The following is a 27,211-nucleotide window of genomic DNA, read 5'->3' on the forward strand; positions in this document are numbered from 1 at the left end:
CCCACGCGACTGCTTTATGGGGCAATTTACATGGCAATTATTATTATCGCCATTATGTCACGTCGTATTTCTAGAGCGTCAAATAACTAACTAAAACAAAACTTTTCCGTAGAATTGACACCTGAACATGTATTAGCATTATATTAACTACCTAAAAAGACTGAAACCATGCTTGAGCTTATGACCTATACTGCAACCAGCCACCTGGGGGAGCTCTACTTGCTTTGGCTTCGCTTTAGAGGAGCCGTTCCATTGCCTACCTTCATACAGTCTATGCTTCAGACTAGTCAAAGGTGTCTTGGTGGCCTCCTTACTGATCTTATTATTCCATGGTCATTCAGTTTGTTAAAAATCTTATATAAAATGAAGGGGGAACACATCCAAGAGGAGGGGATACTTTTATAGGCACTGTAGTAAGTTAGTCGTAATGTACAAGACAGTAGCGCATTTCACAGTAAATTTAAAACAGAAATAAAATATGTGGACTGAAGACAAAGTGTTTGTGGAAGGGCAGCTTCCACCTTTTCATGAAGGGAAACACTTGCCTCCTAGCCCTTGCTGCCTTCCCTGGCAATGTGGGACAAAGAAACAAAAGATTTTTTTTTATTTTTAATGGTGCATAAATACCTCTCACTGGTGTGTCTTTAATGAATTATGACATAGTGTTATGACATACAGTCTCCCTCGGACACATGCAATGTGAAAAATATATCAAATAGTCCCTTTTCCCCTCTTTTGTTAAAAAAATATTTACAAAGAAAGTCAAAGTCGACAAAGGGAGGAGAGTCTGAATGTCTATGGCTGGGACATTTGAACAAGCAGCTGTAGGTACGTGATGTAAACGACCAGTGAGTGTGTCTCCCTACACCTTGTTCTAGAGACAATTAAATAGGATATTTTACATTAGTAGATACGTTTCTTTTGAATGGCATGAGATGTGAAATCCTAAATTCTGAATGAACCAGGTTTCAAACAGCAATCAACCACAGCTGACAAATTCTTTTGCATTTTTAGTAATATATTCAAGACAAATGACACTTAAACACTCTTGTTGGAGTGTTTGTGGGTTCTGACATCTGACATGAAGCAACCACTTCTCAAATTGGATGCACAAAAAATATATACTAAAAACGAAAGCTTGTAAAAAGAGTTGTCTGTAGTGTTCGGAACAAAAATGAAAACCTACCCACCTCCAAAGCTGGTCAATGTGGTTCTAAAAATCAGGATATTACCAACTTCCATTTGGCTGTTGTGGAGTCACTTTCTTTCACTACCACCACTTTGTTTTTGTATGTTACCTCGGAAACAAGTTAGATCATTTTCTTTTTTTCACTTAACAAAAATCTGGATTTCTGACTGTTTAATCTTGATCTCCCAGGCAGTGATTAGTCTGAGTGTATAAAACTTTCACAATAAGAGAGGTAAAAATCGTATCAATTCAGTGACACCTTGATCTTATGCCCAACTTAAGTCAATTAGTAGTAAGAAGTAAGTCAAGGTTGACTTACTAGCTTTTCCCTAAGCTTGTGTCCACATGCCACGGTGATCCACTAATAAAGACTGTGAGAAATGTCTTGAAAATCCATTAAGTATCTAAAGGTCTCACTTTGTTGCATTAGATTGTCTGTTAAATTTTTATATAAATGGTGGTTTGCTTTTGCTTTTAATACTTTGTTGACAGTCCAGTTGAAGCTTGGCAGTGAAGTCCCATACAAGCGTTTGATGGCACAAAACCTACAAAGCACCCGTACAAACCCTCAAAAATAGTGACCTTTGCCCTAAAGATCGGTCTAATCCAAGAACTAAAGGTTTTGTCTGTAGCACACAGGACATAACCGCCTGAAAGTTCCTGAAGTAAGACGAGTTAATGAAGGAATGGTGGAGGTGGCACGGACTGAACCGGAAACATCGACGGACGTTTGGCTTCCAACAGTCAAAACACATCCAACTCAGGAGTTTCATTGTGTATACTGTATGTGTCCAGAATAAAGCTGGATGTTTGACACGCAGACACTGACGAGTCCTTTTCTTACGCCGAAGTGAGACAGAGTTTGTGAGCAGAGTCTGAGGCTCAGTACTCCACTGTCACTGCTTTGGTCTTGAGGTATTCCTGGAGGGCGTCCTCTCCTGTTGACAACACAGAGAACAAGAAGTGGTTAAAAGCTTGAATGGTTACCGAGGAACACTCCACATATGACATTTGGAGATGGTCTACGGATTTGTCTGCATTCCTTTGGCAGTGTGACACAATGAATCCAGGGTCTCATTAAATGATTCATTCATTGAAAAAAAAACATGCAATCACTATTCTGAATGATCACTAGAAAAGGAAAAAGAAACTTTAGTGATGTCTGTTCATTAGTAATGGAAATATTCTGCCCTTGTAGCTGTTAAGTCTCTAAATAATAAATGAAAGGATTTAATATGAGTACACTGTGTCATTAAAACCGTATCAGCATGTGGTTAATTATTCATTCGATCATGCTGTTGAATATGGTTCCCTGTGGAGTTAAGCTTATATCCTCAGTTTGAGACCAGTGCAAAACTCAGATTATAACTCAAACCCTGGAAGATTCCATGAAGTAAGTCCTCATTAAGGCAGTTGTGCAATGAGCTGTTAAAAGGCCATGAGAATTTCACAGCCAAATATGAAGCCACTGCCTTTATGAAGACTTCTGTCTGTTCCGACACTTGCAAATCCTCTGCTTGAATCTTTCAAACTCCAGGTTTCCACTGACCAAGGTCTTTCCCGAAGCCTGACTGCTTGAAACCCCCAAAAGGTGAAGCCACGTCGGTCTTGTTGTAGGTGTTGACAAACACGGTTCCAGCCTCCAGCCGCTCGCTCACATACATGGCCTTGTTGATGTCACGGGTGAAGACGCCTGAGGCCAGGCCATACTCTGTGTCATTGGCTCTCTGCAGCACGCCATCCACGTCGCTGGGGTTTGGAGGAACAGGACAGGATACTGGTTAGTAGATCACATGGCAGCACCGCAGCGAGATGCTCTTCGGTCTTGACCTACCCATCTTTGAACTTGGACACCACCATGACGGGGCCGAAGGACTCCTCTTTGGCGATGAACATGTGGTCCTCCACGTCAGTAAACACAGTAGGCTCCATGAAAAATCCTGAAGGGCCGTAACCATAATATGCATAGTAGTCAGTAATCGCATACTTTTCACCCCTTACTTTGAGCCACCTGTATTAGTGCTGCATGACGAGCTTGGCATTTTGTTAAAAAGTTGTGTTTAGGTGTGGTTAAGACACATTGTCCATATTTATGTACAGTCTATGCTTCTAACACATCAAGGACAAAAAATTAACTTGAAGTTCACATCCCACCCACAGACTGTTGCCATGACAACCAGATTATCAGTCTCATTCTTTTCACTGATCATAATGTTATCGCTTAACGATGTAAATAAAACGCTCGCTTTCTGTGTAACATCAGGTGGCTGGTATTTGAGCTTCTTGAATGTCTTAAAATAATATGCTAGCTAAAAACATGTGTTCAGGTTATGGTTGCCTCAGTGTGTGTCATGTCTTATACCTGGCCTGTCCACCTGTTTCCCTCCATACACCAACGTGGCTCCCTCCTTCAGTCCCACCTCGCAGTACTCCAGCAGCTTGTCCAGGTGAGCTTTGTGGTTCTGGGGGCCGTGGTCTGTGGAGCGATCCAGGGGGTCTCCGATCTTCATCTTCTTGATCTCCTCCACCTTTTAGGACACAGAAAACACAGAAAAAAACACTGACTTGATCTAACAGTTCTATTTTTGTGTCTTCAAACACCTTCACACAGCACTATGGGAAATATAGAAGCATCCACTCTAATAGTTCTAGAGGAAATCCGTGTCAGGACGAACGTACCACCCGGCTGATGTATTCATCATGAATGGACTCTTCCACAAACAGACGTCCGGCCGCAATGCAGTTCTCGCCCTTGTTGAAATACACGGAGCTCATGCCCTGTGGAGCAGCACACACGCAAACATGGAGATTTAAGAGGCACAGTCCACATGTTACAGCAGTTTGAATGATCTCATTAACCCCAGAACGTTCATAAGACTCTCGGAGCTGCTCTTCTCTACACATGGCTTTCTCAATGTCAGACATTTTTAATAATGTATTTTTAGTAATGCATCAAAAATGAGAGGTCAGAGCACATTGTACTCTCTCACCATTCGCACAGCCTTGTCCATGTCGCAGTCACTGAAGATGATGAGAGGGGACTTGCCCCCCAGCTCCAGAGAAACCTTCTTCAGATTACTGAGTGCACAGCTGCAAGAGCAAAACCACAGCGAAAAAATCTAAATGATCTAATAGCAGACATCTGGACCAACAGCCGAGGACTCAGAAAGTTTGTCGTACCTCTTCATGATCTGTTTGCCGATAGGCGTGGAGCCGGTGAAGCCCAGCTTGCGGATGTCTGGATGGTCGGACAGACGCTGTCCCACCATGCCACCTGGAGATGAGGAAGGTCATACAGTCACCGATTAAGAGGTGGCAGCGTGACAACACGATGGCCCACAATGAGTTTGGGATTCACTAGAAATAAAAGGGCCTTTAGAATGTGCATTTTATAGCGTGTGGCAAATCTGATTCAGAAAAGGAATGTTCAGCAGTTTCCAGGCAGCCAGCTGGCTTTGAAGCACTTAAAAGAGAGTAGAATTATTTCTAAGAAGGTAGACTTTTTTTTGATCTAGATTTTCAGATTTTCTTAGCACTCCTGTTAAATAAAAAAAAAAAAAAAAGTCCAAAGTTCTACTTATTTCCAACTGTGTGTATTCTAGACTTGTGTTCATTACCAGAGCCAGGCAAAATGTTAATGACTCCTTTTGGGATGCCGGCTTTCACCGAAAGTTCTGCAAACTTCAGGGCTGTCAGAGGAGTGACCTGTAAATATTATAATAGAAATGGTCATTAAAAAGGATGAGGGGAGGAGCTGAATGTGACCACACTACCTGTTACCATTAATATATATTAGAAGACGCCATTAGTTAAAATACCACATGCATTCCAGTATTCATATTTATGTAATATTCTTAAGCTGGAGCAACTATTTGGAATGACACAACATCAACTATTTTAGCGTTTTGTGCGCAACTGATTTTAGTTGAAGTCTTTGTAAAAACAAAACAAAAAAAAATCTTGTGACCTGTGCAGGTTTGAGAACCAGTGTGTTTCCAGCTGCCAAGCATGCTGCACTCTTCCATGCCAGCATCATAAGAGGGTAGTTCCATGGGATGACTATGGCACACACACTGTCATAGAAATAAAACAACACACCGCACTCAACAAATGACACATTAAACACAAATGAATACATTCAAATATAAAATATTCAAATACTGGACTGCTATGACGACCTAATTTCCCTTCGCGGATGAATAAAGTAATCTATCTATCTATACAGTGCCGCTTAAGAGTTTTTTTCTGAATAAGAACTCAATCTTGAGAAAACACAAAGAGAACCTAATCAAACATGTAGAACTGAAATATTATACTTGTTGCCTCAACAAAAATATGTGAACCCTTTACTAAAGTAAAACTGTCCAGTAACTGCTGATCTGTCATCTGCAGAGCCTTGGAGAAATATTAGCCCATTCCTCAACACAGAACCACTTCAGTTCTATTGTCTCCTCGCATGTACTTCCACAACAGTGTTCTTCTTTAACCATTCTTGTGTATAAACACTTCCTGTTTTTAAGCAGAAATGTAGAAACGGTGGAACCTTTTAAGTGACACTGTATGGACACGCATCAGTTTGAACTTCATTCTTTCTGTATTTTATTTAAATGAATTACTATCTGTGTGGGTGTTTATTAAATAAGGAGCTTTACCCCAGAGGCTCTTTCTTGGTGAAGGTCAGGTTTCGGTTGGGCCTGGCTTGGTTGATGGGGATCGTCTTGCCCTGCAGGCAACAACAAGCAACAGAATGTACTTCACGTGCCAGAGCTGAATATTTATGAAGAATCACTTTGGGTGCTTGCAAAAGAACAAAAAAACTACTGTGCTGGACATCGCCACACCTGGATCTTGTCGCACCAGCCGGCAAAGTAGCGGAAGGTCTGGATGGACATGCCCACGTGCGTCTTGAGGGCCAGGGTGTACACAGCTCCTGAGTCGATGGACTCGATTGTGGCCAGCTCCTCCTGGTGTTCCTCCATCAGGTCTGCAAGCCTGGAGGGGAGGTCAGAAGGAGCAGCGAAAACGGGTAAGATTGATTTTAATATATCAGGTCTATGTTTTTTTTCATGATGTGGACAAATGTTATTCTCTTATCATGCAAGGCCACTGCATCCCTCTAGGTGGAGCTACTCACTTGTAAAGCAGACTTCCCCTGTCTCTGGGGTTCATCCTGCCCCAGGGCCCATTATCAAAAGCTTCTTTGGCAGCAGCCACTGCCCGATCAACATCCCCCACTGAGGCGTAGGACACCTTACAGATCACCTGGGGAAAGGTTGGCTGGTCACACACAGTTCACAGGCCCATCAAACATTCTCTAGTGGTGTACGATTGGTTTGAGGCTACTCACAGAGCCATCAGTAGGGTTGATGGAATCATAGGTCTTGCCACTTTCTGCATCCTCAAAGTTGCCGTTGATAAAACACTGGTATGGCATTTTCAAAGTCATGTTGTTCACTTCTTTGGTTGCCTGGGTAACAACAAAGTGATCCCATTTGGAAATTAAGCTTGACTGTGAGGATAATGTATGGAACAAGGTACACAGAGGAAGTAGAAGCTGACGTCAAACTCACATAGTCGATGACCAGCTCCTCCTCCTGGTCCTCTCCCCTCAGCTTGCGGACAAACATCTGGATGAAGTCCTGGAAGGTGGTGGCCATGTACACGTCCTCGTTCTGCAGCTGGACGCCGGCACACTTCTGCTTCACCTCCTCCACCAGCCTGCACACAGAGGCAACGACTCTTCACAGCTGCTAATGGTGGAAGTGGTTTTCATTTTCTATTTTCTATCCAATTACATGCAGGGGTATTTTTCTTCTCTGTGTCGGCTGAAACGCGCCCCATTTTGAAAGCCAAATGGAGTGTGGATACACTCATATTCTGATAAGGACTGAGTCTGCCTATGCAAGACTATCTACACAGCAGATATTCAACAAATTATCTGCGATTTTCAGGGAAGGTTAACTGCCAGCTCTCATTAACAAATTTCATTTCTCCACATTTGTGGGCTATTGTTGCTATTTGGTGAGCTCAGATTTATGCCAAGACTTTCAAATTACCAATTGAGGGAGAGCCAGGCACAGAAGGGGCCTTAAAATGTCCAGTGGGTTGTGCAAAACTTGAATTTGTGCCAGTATTTGAGCTTAAAGTGAAAAATATTCTTGGAATACTGTACAAAACATTTACTTATCACACCAGATTTAATCTGTCTATCATTGTTTAATGTTATCTTTAGGGTACTGGAATTACTTTGTTATGCCATGTCAAGTCAAATTGCTTATCTTTATTAGCAATTAAACACGCTACAGCAGGGGGCTTTTTCAGGGGGTTTATATATAATTACTCTCAATAAATCTGAAGTTTTTTTGCAAAGTATCATTTGGTAAAACTTCATATTTAAAATGGGTAATTTATTCATTCATTGTTATGTTTGAATATATTGCTACAATCAATTCATTGAAAGTAGTCGATACAATAATTAAAATCATTGAGATTAATCGACTAATCGAAAAAAGAATTGACAAGATTAATCGATTGAAAAAAGAATTGTTTGCTGCCCTAATGTGAACGAATGCAAATGCATTCAAGTATTAATAGGTAGAAAGACCTTTTGTAAATACATGACCATTAACCAGTTGCAAGCAGACAAATAATGAATACAGTGAATGTCACAACTACAGGTATAGATGTACTTCTGTATGAAAGACTCACACTGAGTTAAGAAAATGTGTGTTCAGTATATAAAAATAAAAAGATTATAGATCATGGGTGTCAAACATAGGGCCTGCAGACCAAAACTGGCCCGCCAGCAGTTCTGACCTGGCCTGTAGGATGAATTTGCAACATGCAGAAACTACATAGAAGACAGGTTGGGTTTTTGACCAGGTTTTGTAAAGTGTCTTGAGACAATTTCTATTGTTACTGACATATAAATAAAAATGAACTGAACTAACTGTAAATTTTCCAATTATGTAACTGCTATTCTTAACATGTCCACTGGGGACACTGTTTTCATGGAGGTAACACAACACTGACACCCAGATCTAAACAGCAGAGGGCAGCAATGTGAAGAAATTGTACTTATTTTTCGAAAAAATTACAGAGAAATTTCAGGTTGTTCATAAACTGCCCAAGTACATTTTGATAGCCTACTTGAGCTTCTTTCACATGAAACAATGGTGAAATGTGGAGTTGTCATTATGTACACATTATCAGGCTATTATGTTACTGGTCCGGCGCGCTTCATATGAAATTGTGCTTTAATTGTTTTGGAGGAACTGCAGGGAGGAACAGCCTTTACATCAGATCCAAACAGGGCAAGCCTGTTCTTGGTGACAAGACCAGGTCCTGGCCTGCTTAATATCAAATTGGGCTGTGTGTGTGGCCCCTGAACTACAATGAGTTTGACACCATTTCAAGGTTGTTATGCAGATTAAGAACGAGAATGTTCAAGATTTCAGACTCTAACTTCAAAACTGTATTAATATATACAACTATGTATTTGTAAAGTCAAGATGCATTTCTCCGTCTGGTCTTCAAGAACACGTGAAACTCCCTCACCTGACCACATCCATGGAGGCCGCTCCGGATTTGAAGAAGTCGGTGGTGTCCTCGACAGCTGGTACGTTGCTGAGGATGCCCTTCCAGATGTTCTGCGTGTAAAATAAAACAAATAGTCTGACTTTCTTCTTTTAAGTCGTTCACAGTCTACTGAAAGACAGACACTGGGTTAAAAAGAACAAGGTAGCACAGCAGTGTACTTGCCCTGATCTCTTCTGCCATCTTCTTCTCATCGTCGGTCAGCTCCACGCTGGAGCTCTCTCCGGACGAGAAGTATTTGGAAGCAGGGATCATCTTTCCATCTTCAAACTGCAAGTTCTTTACCAGGAGCTACGGTCCAAACAATGCATAGATAAGACACAGGAACAGGACATGTTAAAACATACAGTATTTGAGCATGTGTTTGAATAACCCAGCTCTACTCTTGTTTGCTGTGGATATTTGTTTTGGAGTACAACTGTGGGGCCACTCACTGCTTTTCCGTCGGTTCCGTACAGGACGAGCCCATTCTTGGTGACAAGGCCAGGCTGGGAAGCCCCCTCAAGCTCTAGGGGCTGGCCAGCTGCTGCAGACCCCCCCAACATGGATGAGCCATAAAGGGTGACAGACTGAGGGAAGACGCAGGCAAGAAACAGATATGTTTGGTGTTTGTTCAGTTTATTAACTTGCAGTGGTCAAATGAACCCTAGCTGATCTGTCATTTTATTCTCAGTGTGCTGATTTACTGTGGGACTGTATAAAAATACAAACTTGCATCTAAAACAAAAGATGTCCTTTTCTGTCTGACGTTACAGCAGACACCTGCTCTGTGTATTTTCCTTGCTGGCATGTTCCAGGAAACGCACCTGACCATCAATGACGGTCCAAGCCCCGGGGACTTTGTCATGGCCACGGATCCAGTTGTGGATGGCCTCAGCTGGCTGGGCCAGGTTAACCTGGTGGGGGAGGGACACATAAATAAGCCAGAGTCAACATTGCTGATGAGCTCAGATTCATTTCCAGACCAGTTCATTTAAGTTTCTGAGAATGAGAGGGAAGCCCAACAGCTGGCTGCAGCTAGCTGAGTGCCAGAGTGGGAAAATGAGCCTCTACTCTAAGAATAGCACATTTTGACATGCTGCCAGCAACATAGCTCCGAGTGACAAATCAAAAAGCACCTAAAATCTGCCCCACCTCTGTCTTTCCCCTAATAGAATAAACCACACTGAACCAGCCAGTAGCCACACTCTGACTCCTGGGAGCAGTAGTAAATTTCCATGTTGCTCATTGAGGGAAGGTTATTGAAAAGAGCAGCTGTCCAGCAGCTTGAGGCTGCAGAATGCTAGTATTTGTCTCTGTAATAATGGGGCTTCTTTGGGCCTTTATGACATAAATCATGATCTATATCAGTGTCTGGGGAAGGCTACTATCAGGTTTGAGAAGCCTGACTTGAAATGAAGTGAATGTATTCAAAAGTTTGTTTTTTTGCCACAAAGCACCACAATTACTGGAGGAATTTTAACCTAAATACATGTAGAATGTTGCAGGAATAGTACTCGTCATCCTATTTTCCCAAGCATATGATCCAGAGCCACAGGATATTCCTATTACATGATCCAGAATGTTGTCAGGCACCAACCTTGGCATTGGATTTCTTCTGAATGCCTTCATAGCTCGCTCCTTCCTCTGTCTGGGGAACTCGAGGGGCCTTTCCGTCAGCGATGAGCTGCACTGATTCCACCTGTACCAGGATACAGTGAGAGTGACAACCCAATCCATGGCGCATGGTTGTGAAGGTAATATTCTCTTGAGTATGACAAGAATATTCAATTTTAGGTGGTTACCATAGCCTTGATGCCCTCCGGGAAGAGGAACCGGTTGTACAATGTGTCCACGGTGTCATTGGCCTCAACGGCACACTCTTTCTGCAGCAGGATCGGCCCAGTGTCCAGTCCGTCATCGGCCCAGAACACCGTGAAGCCAGCTTTCTTATCACCCTGGATCAGGGTCCTGATGGCACGCAAAGAGAAATAAACACTGAGTCGTAATTCAACTATTTTTAGAACAGGTAAAGGATATAAAGTAGACCATAAACCCCAATGACCGGAGATAAAGAAATAATAACAGCTAACAGAGGCTGTGGCAATAGGCTGATGACACGCTGTAAGAGTCTGAGGGAAACAAGCTGTCTGTCATTAGGTATAACATAACACATTCACATTCATTTTATCAACAGAACACTGGCAAAAAATTTCTAACATAGATTAGATTCATAAAGTATAATACTGAAGCATTAATTTGAAGAATGGTTACTGAAATTACATTGTGGTTAATAGCTTTAGCTAAATTGCTAAAGTTATCTAATCAGTCACAATTTAGAAACTTGAACCATATGGTGCATATTGATCGCGTAGATGAGTTAATACGAATTCCCCCCACATACGTTATTGAGCTTTGGGAGGCTAAATTAGCTAGCAGCTTCGAGTAACATGGTATTTAAAGTAAAAATGTTTAATATAAGCTCATGTTCTTTCTTCCCAGTAGTTAAGAGACAGTATCAGCACCGTGCTCATGCCTACCTGTTATAGCGAAACTACAGCTAATTGCTAATTGCTAATGTTCAAACAATCTTAACAATTAGGGCAGAATAAAGACTGAAAACAGGGGCTTTCTCTGTTCTAAGATTTAAGTAATAGTAATAATAAAAGTAATTGAAGTAATTATAGTTTACAGGTTCGGGGGATTCTTAAACTTTTGACAGACATAAGCTAGCTTTCTCCATACAGTCCATGCTAAGCTAATGCTTCTTTGCTCTGACCTTACAGATTTGAGAGTGCTATCAATCCTCTTATCCAACTCTGTAAAATAATAAAAAAGAAATCACAAATCATCTCTCTATTCTTGAAACAAGAGACAACTTTATTCTTAGTTTGTTAAATATCTGAGTGAATAGGGCAAGTGGAAAAGCAGCCGGGGTTCACATCTAAGCGTTCCTGTCTGTGAAAATATAGAAAGTTCTGTTTTTCACAATTTAAAAAAAGAAGAAGTGGAAGCTATTCATTTACACACAGCAATTGCAGGAGTAGAGAGATAACATGGGTGGAGAGCAGATGGACTGGCAAGAGTGGGAGATAAGAAAACCAGTGAGCTGGGAGGCTAGAGTCACACAGAACCGGTTTAAACCTCAGGCAGATAGCAGCAAAACCGCCTCTACTGCTTTACTGTGACCTGGACAACAGGATAAAGGACAACTTTACTGTCCTTTATTAATATGGGCAGAGATGTGTCCTCTGCATTTCACTAGTCCATTCATTTAACCCCTCCCACTTACACACTCTGAGTGTGTCCAGGCAGGCACGCATGTGGTACCCAGGTAACAGTTTGGAGACTGGGGTTTCTAAGTGGATATAGAAGGGATTTGAACCATTGGCCTTAAAGTTCCAAAGCTCCTTCTCTGAGCACCAGCCCACGGCTCTCTTTAGCTTTAAGCTTGGTTTATACTCCTGCAACCAGTCTACGCTGATCCCATGTTGTAGGGTGCGACGCCATTGAAAGCATTATCGTAGGGTCCAGAACTACACCAGAAGTACTGTTGAAGAACGCCAATTTCGGCTCATCATTCTTTGATCCCATCTGTCTCGAATGAAGAATACACATGCTTTGTTACACTGTTGCTACTGTCCAGGGGTTCGCATTCACGTATGAATGTGCTGCATTGCCAGTGCTCTGGGTCGGCTTATCTCTCCCGATCCACACTCCGTGTCTGTGAGCTCTGTATGCTAGTATACCACTAAACACCCCTCTACGGCAAACTTTGACATAAGGACTTTGAATATTTTTCTTCAACAGTACCCAGGACCATACATACAGCGTAGAACTGACATGCAACTATGAACTAATCTTTATCCTTTTAGTTGTTATAGAATTCATGACAAATACCATTGCACAACTTTAGGCTGTCTTTTCTTTTAAATGCTGAATTCGTTGTTTGGCTTATCTACATCTATGTTAGTACTATTTCGTGAACTCATCCATTGTGTAACTTCACTGACCTGCATGAGAATGGATTAAAGGTGCTATACAAATACAGTTTGTTTGATTGATACAAGTTTGATCTAGCTTGACCATCACTGAAGGCAATGCAAGGCGGAAGCGGACTACTGCCACCTGCTGGTATGGAGTAGTATTTGTTGACCATTTGCTTTCCACTTCAAGCCAGAGTAATTTTTATAAATGTAATATTTCTGAGACAATGTGTCTAAATGATGTCTATTGTACTTTTGACCAGTAGACTACTGCTGTACGTTCACACTCCCAAAGCACCATGCAGTGAACCAAACCTGTTTTTTTTTTTTAACCCTCATCTTACTGAATCGCTCACAGGCCCTGCCCCCGCCATCCCCACACCTTCCTCCTCGTCTTTCCTCACCAGTTGATGGCCGAGGCCCCTCTGTGCAGGGGCAGGATGGAGGGGTGGTAGATGATGGAGCCGTGCTTGGGGTGGTCGATGATGTTCATGGGGATGAACTGGGAGCAGAAGGGCATGACGTTGAGCTCAGCACCTACTGCCTTGTAGGCCTCCACCACTTCCGGGATGGGCTTCCCCTTTACCCTCCACCTCGGGAACTTGAACACTGGTGTCCCATCTTTCTCTGCTGCCACCGCTGGGAGGAAAGAGGAGGAATTTAGTGCTGCAGTCTTTAGCCATTTCATCATATTACAACATCTGGTATAGAATCTGGAAATTCAGTTGAAAAAGCATGTGAGCATCCCTGTCGGGGCTTTGAAGAACTTTAAAAATCTCAATATCTAGACCAAAAACAGAGTAAAGCATTCTGTCTTTGGGAAATTTACTCTTCGTAGCTGGTGTCTTAAGACACTGCTACTTAATGACCACCAACCTCCTCTTGGTGCTACTAAAGTCTCTTCAGGTGGGTGTGTGTATGAGGATGTGCAATACAAAAGACTTGACTTGTCTAAAAATGAAAGTCCAAGGAAAGATCAAGGTTAGAAATATTAAGAGATGGAAAAGAAATATTTTTAAGCAAAAAAGAGGGTAAGAAACAGCCTATATTTGACGATGATGCTTCCTGGAAAGACTGCACAACACCAAAATGCGCAGTCCGATGTGTATATTTTTCACCCCAAAGCCGCATCTCCGGGCCACACGGGGCCTCTCCCCACACAAACAATGGAGTCACTATCCCGCGGCTAACGCAGGATAAAGGCTTGTCTTTGTTCAAGAGCACGGCAGAGTCAACACGCATCTACCTCAGCCACAGCACGGGCTTCTGGTTGCCCAGAGTCTGAATACCGGACAGAGGATCAGTGACCCTGCAGGTTACCAGCTTTGAGCAACCGCTGATATGTTTTTAACTCTATTACATTTCATGTGTAATGTCATGAGCCATGTCCACCATCCTCTACAGGACACCATAGTCATGCAGAAAAGTTTGTTCAGTGACAGGCTGCTGTCTCTGACCTGCTCCGGACAGGTTGAAGAGGTCTGTTGTCCCTCAGCCCATAAGACTGTACAATGCCTCCCTATGAGGAACCAACTGGACAGTGGTCATTCCTGTCTACAATATTCAACAGACAAAGCTGCCCTCACAGCAAGGTTAGTAACAGACTTACAAGTAGTGTGTAGAAAGATACTGCCAAGAAAACTGGGTACTGTATTTTGTCACTGGGTATCATTTTCTAATTTTTTATTTTTAAAGAGTTGCCCCTGAGGTGTCTTCCAGAGAAAATGGTTCTAGAAGTACTCAACAGTATGCAGGCCATTTGGAACAAGGATACTGTGAAGGGCTCCATCTTATCTGAACAGGCCCAGAAGAGCCAGCTGGGCAGTTGGGATGAAGATAGTACGCCACTAACTGCTATACCTCACTGATGGCTATATCAAGGTCAGAATAACCTTAGCGGGAAAAATAATGTCTGAATAACCCTCGTTCTCCCTTCCTTCATACGGCAGGCATGAACTTTTAGGTGGGAACTAGCCGAGAAGTCAGTCAGAATACCCTGGAAAATCTTCGGATGCGCACCTTGCGATTTGCACCCCTCAAAGCTTGGGGCACGGTAAGTGGATGGGGCAAGGTTGGGATACAGTATTATGTCCATTACTTTGATGGTCAGCTTGCAATAGTGCCACACACACATACTAACTAGAGGTGCTGGACAGCAATAGATAATGAACAAAAACAGCATCTAGAGGTCAAATCCAAGTTGAACCAAACTGAAAAAGAACACACTAAAGTACATATTACATCATAACTAACATCACAGGGACAGGCTAAGAATATAGCAACGATGAACACTTTCTGGTGCTGCACAAAAACAAAAGAACTAGCAGGTGAACAGGGTTAACTCACCTAGGGGGTCGGCCTTGCCATCCTTGTCCGGAACTGTGAACACACCCACCACCTTGTGACCCTGCTTCCTCAGGTTGCTGTAGACCTCCTGGCCGAACAGGCTCTGCCCAATTATAGCTAGTTTGAGCTTATTCTGATAATAATGCTGCAACGAGAGCAAGTAACTCATTAGTTTCAATTACAGTGAGCAGGCATAACACCATGACCACCTGCCTTATACAGTGTAGATCTCCCTTGTGCTGACAAGTTAAGAGGTAAAGTAAATTACATTGACCATCTTGTGGTATTGGTTCTCAGTCATCCAGGTCTTGGTATATCAAAAAAGCAAAAAGCAACTGGAATGACAGAAGTCCAGTTGCCTTTCAAAACACTTTCTGGATGTGACAATACAATGCTCTGCTGGGAAACTTCTGGACCTGGTATTAGTACTTATATGTACCACGTTGATGGTAGCAGCTATCCCCAGCAGGGTGCAGCCTGACACAGACACACACACAATGGATGTTTGAGAAACAATTAAAACATAAAGAACAGCACAAGGTGTTGACCTGGCCTCCAAGTTCACTAGAACCCAAATTGATCAAGTATCAGTGAGATGATCCACAGAGGCCCCTCCCCTCAACCCATAGGACTCAAAGACCCCCACTAACAACATTCTGTTACCAGACACCACAGGACACCCTCAGAAGACCCCATATCCATTCTCTGATGAGTCACAACTGTTTTGGAGGCAGGTCTCCCTACATAATATTAGGTCATAATGTTATGGCAGATGTATAAATACAAGCCCATTTTCCATTTATTTTCTAAGACTTGAGAAAACAATATGACATGTTTGTTAATCTGAGAATACTTAAGTGTTTTACTTTTACACACATTTGTGTGTAAGAGCGTTCAGGTGGGGGCCCATGATGCTTGCCTTTCCCCGGGGCCCCCCATATTCACTACAACCACCCCTGGCCTAATAAGTCATTAGGGAGCTTTGAGAAAAGCCATTGGCTGACTGAGAGCCAAGCCCTCCTCCAGAGAGTGAAAAGTTCAAGTGCATGCCAGAGAGGCCCCCACCCCACCACCATCACCAATGCTCGGCTCTGGCTGGAGCAACACATGTGGATGGAGGAAGGTTTCAGGTTTCCCATGCTCAAATGAATGGACCTGTCAAGTGCACGAGGCATATTTTGCGACGTGTTTCATAACGACCCCACCACACTAGGCTAATGCATGAGGTTGTTAAAAAGGTCCTATACAGCTGAATGGCCAGTAGATCGTGTGTATGCAGGCCGACTGCAGAGCTGCAGGGTCCGGACTAAGCCGCTGATGCAACTCGTCCATATCTTGTACAGTAAAGGCCGGCGCTACAACCGGGGGAAGGAGGGAGGGAGACGGAGTGGCCGGTAACGTGGCAAACCGGACACCATCATCTTTTGCAAAGCGATTTATGAAGACCTGGGAAAAGATTCATCTGATACGCAATCAGAGCCGAACCTGGCTCAGCCTCCCTGCGTGCCCCCCACGACCAGGGCATGCATTCACAGTCTATGCAAATGTTGTGTGTATGTGTTTTAATAAATGCAAAACAAGTCGCATTGTGATAATGCATAATGTTACTTACGGACGTGGTGGAGAATTTCCTAAGGACTTGACTCGCTGTCCACAACATAACGGCGCTGTTTTATATCTAAAATTTATTTAAAAAAAAAAAAAGACTGAAAATAAGTCCACACGTCCCCCCCAAAAATATATATTTGTACGACCTGCCGCTGAGGTATATTATGCACACACACCTGCCTCCTACGTGGGTGTGAGACTGCGAGTCAGAGGCAGTGCCTGTGGTCTGGGCTCGCCGCGGCCAGCTTATACTCGGGACTAGTGGACGGGAGCTACGTAACGACGTATGTACGTAAGTAGACACTCATGGCCAGGAACTTTACGTGCGCGATCACGCGGCCCATAGTACGTCGTCTACTGCGCGGCCACGCGTGGGTAATGTAGTCAGTTCAACGGAACCTCCAACTTGCAGTATATAAATATGTGTAAATGTATAAACAATCAACTGAATTATTAATGATTTACTTTGCTACATTTTCATAAATGTCAGGTATTTAACTGCAAATACTTCACAATTTTGTGTAGATAATAATATCCACTATTTTTAAAAATATATATATATATATATTCACATATGGACATTCACTTCAGTTTCACGTCTGGCTCTTTGGCTTTGTAACATTTGTCTGCTGTACACCTGCCTGGACTCCCACACAGGACAAACTCCAAACCAAACATGCATCTGGAACCATCCACACTTGACTGCCCTGCACAGGTTCCCTTGGAGCAAAGTTTCAAACTGGCAGAAGCTCACAACCTGCAGGGAGGCAGGGCAGTGGTAAGCACACACACACACACACGCAGTCGTGCTAACTGGAAAGGACTGCTGCTGGCTTCAGAGCTTAATAATCATTACTCTAGACTGTGTCCTGCAGACCTGATAACGTCCTGGAAAGGGTATTTATTCCAAATGCTGGATGTCCCATAAGAAAGTAAAGGATGTAAAAGATAAATGTGAATACAAAGGTCTCGTTTATTTTAAAAGTTTATGGACCCAATTACAGTCGGCTGTGTCTCAGTAGTAGGTATTAAATTAACATCCAGATCTGATAACCTCCTTTTAATAGGTTTAACCATTTGACTACTGAATGTCTGTTCGAGACGCAAGAAAGGAGGGAAAAGAGAACCAAGGGAGCAGCTGTGATTTATTTGTGTAGAGTTTCAACAACATCAAAAAGAGGACCATGGTAAGAGCACTAGTGGTGGATGTTGCTCAGGGGAGGGTTCCCACCTCTGCTGTGACTACATCTCGCTTTAAAAGTGCTGGCTTCTCTCAGTTCACGCGGTACATCTCAATATAACACATCAGGTCAGGAGAGTGCGTGGTGTTCACCTCTCTAATAAAAACACTAACATATAGAGCTTCTGGATAAGAAGCAGTCCTGGAAGGCAAATAAGGGAACATGCCCAAAAATCTCTTAACTTACTGGAAAAGAATTCACTCTGTGTCACCACAATAAACACAGTGACTGAAATGATGGTAGGAGGACTTTACCATAACCAAGGTGCCAGTGCTGGAGACATCAAATCAAGAAATGAGAAATCCTATGTATGTTTGCTTTTGTCTTCTTATTAGTTCGGTACGTGAAAAATTTCACTAGCTATATGACCCAGCACTGGCACTTTGTTGTCTAATAGTCTTCAGGGGGGCATATAAAAGAGGGGTACAGGGAGACCAGGCAAGTTGTCCCCAGGACAGAGGACCCATGCTAGTGTTACACACTCAACAATTTACGGTGACAAACGAAAACGCCTTCTCCCTTTTCACATCGCAGACTGCTGGATCACTGAGGCCAGGCCTGAGCTCACAGGAAACGTATTCCTGCTCCGAACTGGACGCCGTCGCATATCCTAAGAGAGGAGGGGACAAGGAACACGAGTTAAACATCACAGTAGAGGATTTTTAGGCTCTCAAATTTATGATACAATATGTCCTATCAAGCCTGCTGCTTACTGCAGATCAACACCAGATGAGTCTGTCTTTAAGGTGAGCTTCCTGCACCTCTATGTGGCACAAACAGGGTCTTATGCTACTGAAAGTGACCACACCTTGCTGCGTGTTTTTTTTTAGTTGTCCCTAAAGCGTTTTTGCGTGTGTGGGATGACTGTTACCATAGCAACGGTCTGGTCTAGATGAGTGCTACATATCTAAATAACATCCACATGAATGAATGCCAGGTCCAAATGTTTCCCAGCAGAACACTGAATATCAATGTTATTTACTTCTCCAGTCAGTAGTTATAATATTATGCCTGATCGGTGTATAGTTCTTGGTTCACAAAGCCAGGTCTTGTGGCACATGATCTCAAATATGTGCTTGTACCCTTAGCTTCTAGTTAAGCAGTACACTGATAACTTAACTGTCATCTGCCATCTGGTTTCACCACTGTTTCGTTGCTTTGCTTATCCGTTGAGCTATAAAATATGCCCTGTAATGCCTCTGTAAATCCAGGAGCAGGAGTGAGATGTACTACCAGTGCAGCACACTCACCTGTCTCCACTCTGAACTCCCATGGGCACGCAGTAGTTGAGCTCCAGCCTGGCGATGTTTCCCAACCGCAGGACGATGCCCGCGCCGTACGACCAGCGAATACACTCAGCTAGCTTCTGAAGGTGCGCCCGAGGACCGTCACCTGCACAAAGCACGCAACACAGGCTCACGTCAGTATCAGTCAACACCTCAAAGAGTGTGAAAGAGGTTCCCCAAGGATTTCTGACATGTGCTCATGCTTTTAAAGCAATAAGATAACAAAATGTTTAAGAATTCTGTATGTTATTTGTATAACATGCAGGATACCGAAAAGTTAGTGTCCTTAACTTTTCAGGTAACAATCAGGATGATGCACGTATAGTGATGTCCAAGTTTTTTTTTTTTTTTTTTTAAAAAGGCAACTGGACTTGTGCAGTATTTTGAGAAGATGTTTTGCTGCTCACCCAAGTACCTTCTAAAGTTCTAGGGGACTAGTGGGAAGTTCAGGTTTAAACTGGAAACTCTGCTTGTAAAACCCATCACAAACTTGCTTGACCAGAAAACTGGTGCATGTCCATTAACATCCACCTGTTTAGAGAAGTCTTCCAGTCTGACATAGACGGCTTCTTTCACTCTTCTCTGGCTAAGATTTGGGCGTTTTTATCTTCAAAGGAATGTCCTTTGTTCTCCAGGTGTAGGAGGACAGGGGGGACCGAGTGTTTTGTCGTTGGGGTGGACCAGTTTTTGCCTAGGTGTATTTCCAGGCTTGAAATAAACTGGAATGGGGTGTTTCCTAAAACTTCTCCCGAGTTTCTCAGATACTCCAGCCATGTAGGGCCCAGATGGGATGTCGACATGTCTTGAGTATTTGTTTGATGTGTTTTCCCTCCTTCTCCTTACCATACAACCTTGTGGGTACCATCTGTGATCGGTGATGAAGGGTTCTGATGACTAACCTAACTTTAACTGTCCTCAAGAAGCTTCAACCCCATTCACACCTTGAGCCTCTGACTGCTCATGGGTCATTAGAGCTCCATTCATAGGGAAAGAGGACAGGGACAAACAGGTAAGTACCTAGCCATTGTGGACAAGTCCAGCAAGTTTCTGATGGAGAGTTTCCTACTTAAACCTCAACTTCCCACCAGCCTCTCACAACTTAAGAAGCAAAACAAGTCCAGTTGCCTTTTTCAAATGCTTTTTGAATATTATCTAAGTTAACTAATTAATCAAGTGTTGTCGCAAATTTCTTTTAATGAACGATAAATGCACGTACGCTCTGTCATTGCGACACCTGAGCAGTGAGTGTTCTATAAAACTCAGATGTTGATAAGACTGACACAAATCTGACAGATACATTTATAACGGATTCAAACGTGTCACCAACTTGTGTTACCATAGGTAAAATATGGAAACCATGTGGTTAACTGCAATAACATTGTTTAACATGCACACAGAAGAAGCATCTCTTAGGAGAGAGAAGTGACTCAGTTCACCCACCGTAATTGAGATTGCACAGGTTGCCTGCGTTGAGAAAGAAGTGCGTTCTAAAGAGGTCTCCAAAGCCTCCCTTTCCTGGTCTGAAGGGTAATGGGGTGTAGAGGTGAACACCACCTGCCCAGTACGCCTCGCCACCCAGATAGTCACCTGTAGCACACACACAAATCAACATCCTGTCTACGTTCTTGAGATATGATAAGACAAGTTTGCATCATTTGGTCAATTTGTGTCATCATAAATACACACTACTTTGGGCTGAAGTTTAAACTTCCTATCAGGGTGGATTAGATCTTCATGCTGGTCAGTTTTTCACACTGTAGGTCTAACACCTGTATCCATCATAGGACAACCATAAAAGGAACTTAATTGCAAATCCCTGCAAAGTCAGCAGAGCAGCAGTGTGTTTCAGAATTCAATTGGTAATTAGGTAATTTGGTAATATCATGAAGAAAATTTTAAATGGACATATATTTGACATGTAACTTATGTTGTAGTTCATCAACAAAAATAGGGACAAATTTAACTTAGCAAGAGGATGGTAAAGTATAAACTTGGAGTATAAGTATAAACTTGGTGAGTTATTCCTGTTACTCTTGAAACAATGTTTCTTCACCTTCACTCTGTGGCCCGATGCTGTACATCCCAAATCCTCGTACGCTAGTTGGACCTCCAAGATAGAACCTGCATAGAATACATCATTAAATTATCCACTCAGAGAACGATTTTATTACAGTTTGAAAAAAATAAATGACTATGTCCTTTTGGCTAGTTAATAGCTGCATTCTTAGCAATGAGTGTTTGAGGTCTTCTGCAGCTGGTGATTTGTCATAACCAGATGACAGCTCTTGGTTAATTCAGACGCACCTGTCAGCGATACAGGATGGCTGTCCTCCCAAAGGATAGAGCATCCCACCCCATAAAGATGCAGACAAGACCTGAGAGGACACAAAGTGTTGCTGTCATAAACACCGTTTGTAAGGCAAAAAAAGAGTCTAACGGCTTTTCACCAAGTGTTTAGTGAAGCTTGGTCGCCCCCTGGTGGTTAGACGAAAACTGTAAAAATCAACCAACTGTTGAATATGACCTGGAGTGCCTTATCCTCAGCTTACCGAGTCCCAGAAGAGCCGTCTGTTGAACTGCAGCTCAAAATCCTCTTTCAAGAAGCTGGCGTCTCCTCCAGTGTACCCAGCCAGCTCCTGCAGGGCAAAAACAACAACACAGAAGAATCTTTGTAACATAGGAACAGACGGGGAGAAAGGATCTAGTTGTGTTAAGATAGTGATGGATAAAACATCTTTGATAAAGTGGTTTGTTCAGACTGGTTTCCTTTCCTGTGCCTGGAATGTATTTTTCCTGGACTGATTATTTTCATATTCTCAAGTTTTCAAAGGTCTTTTTCTTCAATACCAGAACTTGGAATCAGGAGATAGCAGTTCAGGCATTTTCGGGATGGCACTGTCTATCCATGTACATTGTAAAACTCTGCATTTGTAAGTTGTGCATTTTTTGATCAATGACTTGTATGTTTATGTTTTAGCGAAGACAACCACCATATTTAGTCATAAGACCACCTTGATTATAAGAACTCTTATTTCCAACACGAGCGCTTGAGAAAATAATTTTGAGGGAATTTTGTTAGTAAGCCAAGTGGTTAAGTGTCCTCATCACTGAAGCCTATTCTCTCTAAAACATATTTGTGTATCTTATCAGTCACAGACTTATCTGTGTTTCCTCTGTGGCAGCCATGGGTCTAGGCGGACTGACGTGTTTTCTCTGCTTCAATTCTTCAGTAAATATGACTCTATAAAGAGCCTTCAGAAACTCCTATAGGCTAACCAAGCTTTAAGACCAACAGACTCCGGTTATAAATGGACTAAAACATTGTGTAGTCTAGCAACATTTAGGCTAACTACCCATAATGCAATGCTATTTAAAGAGTCAGTGGACTCTCTAGATAACATTCAACAATTTCTGATGATGAAATATAACACTACCTCCACTCTGTCAACGCCAATTTCCAGTTATCATCTTACTTTTGTGAGACTACAGCCTATTCACTGTGTAGTTGAGGGACCTTATTCTTGCAAACTCACCTGGTTGAGGCGGAGTAAGGCACCTCTGCTGGGAAAGATGGCAGAATTCCTCGAATCGACTGACACAGAGTGCTGCAAATAAAACCAAGAGTTGTTCTGGTGAACTGCCACAGTTAACAGTCATCTTTTTCTTAATTACAGTAAGTTCAACCTTTCTATGCAATGCAATCCTAACATTTAACCAGTTTACATAAAACAAACAGCGCTTCAGGTTGTACCGAGAGGGCTGACTTCAACGAGTGTCCACTCTCCTCCCGCACGGCGAAGGAAGCACTACGCGCCAGGCAGCCCAGCTCCCTCCACACTCCCTCCCACTTCAGTGTGTGGTTAGTCACCCCGAGGGGAAACTGTAAAGAGAGGAGAGCTTTAACACAGAAACACAACCCTTAAATATGAGTCGGTGTAGTTTTCATTGTTTTCTTCTGGTAGTGTTGCTACTGTACACACTGCAGATGACATTGGTCCCGTATAGTGTTCTCTAAAAGGAAACGTGCACAGACACACACAAAGCACATGAACACAAACTCTTACGTTTAGCTCGGCAGACAAGCCCCTGTCGGTCTCTTTTAAGGAGCTCCATGGAAACTGTCCGGTGACTTTGTACATGTTGAGGGTGAGGCTGAAACAGAGAACACCAATTACAATCCTTTATGGACCACAGTTAAACATCCATTTTACTGTACTAATATTTTAACATTTTAATTTTGCTATTATCTTCAAAACCAAAGGTGCTGTGAGGTGTTCCTGGTCTTCAGTGGCCAGTATCTATCCAAAGTGATCCACAGAAGGAAAACCAGAGAATCTGTATTATGTCATGGGCTTCCAAGGCTCAATGATGCAAAAAGTTACTGCTGGTTCTGACAGAGATGTTTCAGAACACAGAGTGCATTGCAGTCTGTTGTGGGTGGGTTTGTGTAGCACAGACCAGTCAGGGGGCCTATGCTAACCCATGTCAACTGCCTAAAGTGACTATAATGAGCATGTGAGCATCAGAACTGAACCACTGAGTTATGGAAGATGGTGGTCTGGTCTGGATGGATGGCCTGGTGCTCATGCAACGCATGGCTGCATTATGGGAAGAAGGTAAAGTGGCAGAGATCTTGAAGGTCTTGGATCTAACCATTGATGTAGATGCTACTTGTTTACCTACCTACCTAAACATTACCATAGGTCATAAACACCCTTTAATGGAAACAGTGTTCCCTGATGGCAGCATCCTCCAACTCTGACACAAAGCTAAAATGGCCAAGGAATAGTTTGAGAAACACAGCAACAGGTTCCAGGTCTTGATTTGGCCTCCACACATCTCAATCCAATCAAGGATCTGTGGGATATTCTAGTCAAACAAGTCTACCTATTGAGGCTCCACCTCACAACTTACTGGATGTAAAGGGCTGTTTTAGCAGCATAAGAGATATGTCTGCATGAAAGTCATGATAAATGAAACAGGTTGACAGACTGACAGACTTCATTTTGAGCCATGCATTTTTGTTTAACAGACAATTACTACTCTTATTTTACGACACAATAAAATGCAAACAAGAACTGACATTCAACAGTGAAAGATAATATGTGGGATCAGTGTAGTTGGACATACTTGCGTTCAAAGTGACCGGGCTGGGGCTTGAAGAAAGACAAGCCGTACGATGTCTCCTTGGTCCCATACGAGAACTGGAAGGTGAGCTTCTCGGCTCGGCCGAACATGTTGGGCAGCTTAAGACCCAGAACCTGGAAGACAAGAGGGACGGTCTGTCTTAACACTGAGGTTTTTAGCGTTGTGTAGAATGCATAGTGGAGGGCTATGCAGAACAACAGTCTGTGGACAGACATTCAAATAAATTGGCTTCTGGCACTTTAAATAATATCTTCTGTACTGGAAGTAATGTACCACAAAGACAGTTTAAAGCCACATCACCAGCACAGGTAGCTAGTCAGTGATGCATATGCCGTTACCATAGCAACTAATGGAGACAGAACACACAAATCCAGTGTACTTACTTACTTCCAGATAACGATGTGGACAGCCTGATCTGAGAAACAAATTTGCTTGTGGTCTGAACAAAAACTCAGTCCAGCTAGATTCCAGCTGGGTAGTTAACCTGCTATCAACCACTCGCTGGTTATGTCCACTCATCGTCAGTGGGAAAGTCTACTCAAGGGTGCATGGGAAGGTTTTCTGTGCCTCTCACCATGCTTCCTTCATTGTTGCCAACCATGGTGTTGTAACTTCCTGTCAGCCTCTTGATCTCTGTCACCTCAAAAGTTACATCCAGGCCGTTGGGCAGAGCGTCTGTACCTGAGGAGGGAGAGCCGGTCAAGATTACAGTGTACAACGTGGCCACATTTTTAGACTATATACCATCGACATGATAGAAATATAATATACATTCTAGATGGAGGGTCTGAATCAGGTACCTTCAGATGTGTCGATGAGAACTTCCACGTCTTTGAAGATTCCCAGGCGGAGCAGCTTTTGTCTGGCGACGTGAGCCTTTTTCATTACCTGAAACAAACCTCTGTTCTTAAAAAAAACAAACATGAAAATGACTGTTTCAGAGAGCTTGTGACGTGTTTGAAATACATACGTCGATGAGGTTTCTGGCGTGAAAAACGTCAGAGATCTCATAGCCGAGCAGGTCCTCTTTGGTTCTCCCCAGACCTTGGATGTTGACATGCTGCACGACCACCTACAATCAAGGATCAACAGGGTTAGGTCAGCCAGAGAAGAACTGTGGTGCTGCTTCTATTTTTTTCTGACCAGGAGGAGGGCCGGCCCTTGAACTCACACCCCCAGAACCTGAGGAGGGAGACCATATATAGGTCAAGATGTTCAAATTCGGAGAGATATTAAAATGCTAAACTTTCACGGGCAGCAGAGTAGAGTAGGGCAGAGATAAGAAAGTAGAGAAATAAGGAAGATAGTGACCTGACTCCCCTTCAGTTCTAATGCTGCTAATATTGTGCCCATGGGCAGGGAACTTTGGCTGACACCATTACTACTGCATACATACATCTTTGTTTTCCAGGATCTCCTGCTTTGAGTCCTGCTCCTGCTCCGGTGTCTCCATCAGGTCGTCAGGGTTGACACCCAGTTCCCGGCCATGCATAGGGAGAGGATCCAGACTCTGCATTGAGGACAAAAGGAGTGCTTAAAGACACACCGCATCTAATGCAAGGTACAAACTTTAAAAGCATTAAACATCACAAGGCCGCACACACCCATTATTAGTAAGAGTCGCCTAAAAACTATGTATAGGGCCTTTAAAGGGCATCTGATATTTTAAAGCTAATGGGTGGAGCTTCCAAGGGAAAGTCGGTAACCACGATTCTAGAATAGAGGAGGATAGTTCATTTATGAAGTTATGGTTTATAAGAGATTAAAAAATCAACAATAACGCTATTACACAGTTGGAAAATAATTACTAATTCGTTTGCAACACTGTTGTGGCTAATAAAACTTTTTATTTTACCGTAAACATCATTCCCAGCATGCATACTGAGACATTTAGACAGAACCATTTTAGTAAATCATTTAGAGCTTGTGGCTTAGGCTTTATTAGCAGCGTTACGCTCATTTAAATTACCCGATAGCGACTCTAAGTCGTTTCACCGCTAAGTAATTGGGAACATGCGCGCAAGTTCACCCCTCCATTGTCTTTATTGCACGTCTCTTCCCAGCTGTGTGTCTCAGTACATCGAGTACACATGAGGCGAGTCTGCAGCCTTCATTGCTCCCTGGGCAGGGAGGTCACAGCGGAAAATACGACTAAAAGCTAGGAGCCAGGAGGAAATAATGTTTACCTTAGCATGGACAGTCCCCATGGTAACTACCCGCTCCTAAAAACCTCGTCAGTGGGGATCAGCTGCTCTGTACGAGAGGAGAAACTGATAAATGACAGTAGCTACTTTCCCCAGAACCAAACCCCCTTCAAGGGAGACGCCATGACAGTTGACGATGTCTCCTGGTGTGTTCAAGTACTCCGCGTAATATACGTTAACTTCAACTAACACCTGCCATTTCTTTTCGCTTGTTTTGCTCACACAGACACTACGAGCCCCCTCACGTCCTGTTCAGTAAATTCCAGAAAAAATATATTGTACATGTGTTTGTCCACAATTAATGAACGCAGCGATGTTCTGTTTTAGCACTAAAAAGTACTCGGCATCCCTGTCAAGTACCTCCACTGAACACAGCGCCAGGCAGGACCAAACACATTCTCTCACAAGCAAAGCAAGTGGATTTTAAGACAATTGACATGTTGCAATTTCAGTGCCATGTATTAGAAACACCAAATTGTTCGCAGAAAACTTACTGAGAATAATGATAATGTCAAAGACAACACATTCCATGCTCTTAAAGGCACCACTCAGTCTTCTCGCTGTGATTGGATAAATAGCCGAACGCACTGAGGTGGGAGGGGACCTTCTGCGACCAACGCCGCGTTGA

General features: G+C 42.9%; 2 protein-coding genes across 2 annotated transcripts; both read right to left on the reverse strand.

Annotated features, from left to right (window-relative positions):
* Positions 1 to 381: 381 nt before the first annotated feature.
* Positions 382 to 16,945, reverse strand: aldh1l2 (aldehyde dehydrogenase 1 family, member L2). The gene is made up of 24 exons (XM_047575163.1): positions 16,881 to 16,945; positions 16,709 to 16,774; positions 15,097 to 15,241; positions 13,155 to 13,389; positions 10,570 to 10,735; positions 10,365 to 10,466; positions 9,592 to 9,681; positions 9,220 to 9,354; positions 8,951 to 9,076; positions 8,747 to 8,838; positions 6,760 to 6,907; positions 6,537 to 6,656; positions 6,324 to 6,451; positions 6,031 to 6,181; positions 5,842 to 5,912; positions 5,157 to 5,262; positions 4,807 to 4,894; positions 4,370 to 4,463; positions 4,180 to 4,279; positions 3,869 to 3,967; positions 3,552 to 3,717; positions 3,024 to 3,129; positions 2,739 to 2,938; positions 382 to 2,127 (listed from the first exon to the last, which is right to left on the reverse strand). Exons 2-24 carry the CDS (start codon positions 16,754 to 16,756, stop codon positions 2,072 to 2,074), a joined length of 2,772 nt encoding a protein of 923 aa, XP_047431119.1. The 5' UTR covers positions 16,757 to 16,774; positions 16,881 to 16,945; the 3' UTR covers positions 382 to 2,071.
* An 886-nt stretch (positions 16,946 to 17,831) lies between these two features.
* samm50l (sorting and assembly machinery component 50 homolog, like) lies at positions 17,832 to 26,734 on the reverse strand. The gene is made up of 15 exons (XM_047575169.1): positions 26,566 to 26,734; positions 25,776 to 25,889; positions 25,350 to 25,451; positions 25,180 to 25,267; positions 24,954 to 25,060; positions 24,362 to 24,492; positions 23,296 to 23,383; positions 22,983 to 23,111; positions 22,765 to 22,836; positions 21,781 to 21,867; positions 21,536 to 21,606; positions 21,285 to 21,352; positions 20,672 to 20,818; positions 19,196 to 19,337; positions 17,832 to 18,555 (listed from the first exon to the last, which is right to left on the reverse strand). Exons 1-15 carry the CDS (start codon positions 26,584 to 26,586, stop codon positions 18,510 to 18,512), a joined length of 1,413 nt encoding a protein of 470 aa, XP_047431125.1. The 5' UTR covers positions 26,587 to 26,734; the 3' UTR covers positions 17,832 to 18,509.
* Positions 26,735 to 27,211: the final 477 nt, after the last annotated feature.

This window comes from Mugil cephalus, chromosome 22 (genome assembly GCF_022458985.1).
Source record: "Mugil cephalus isolate CIBA_MC_2020 chromosome 22, CIBA_Mcephalus_1.1, whole genome shotgun sequence".
NCBI classification, from domain to species: Eukaryota; Metazoa; Chordata; class Actinopteri; order Mugiliformes; family Mugilidae; genus Mugil; species Mugil cephalus.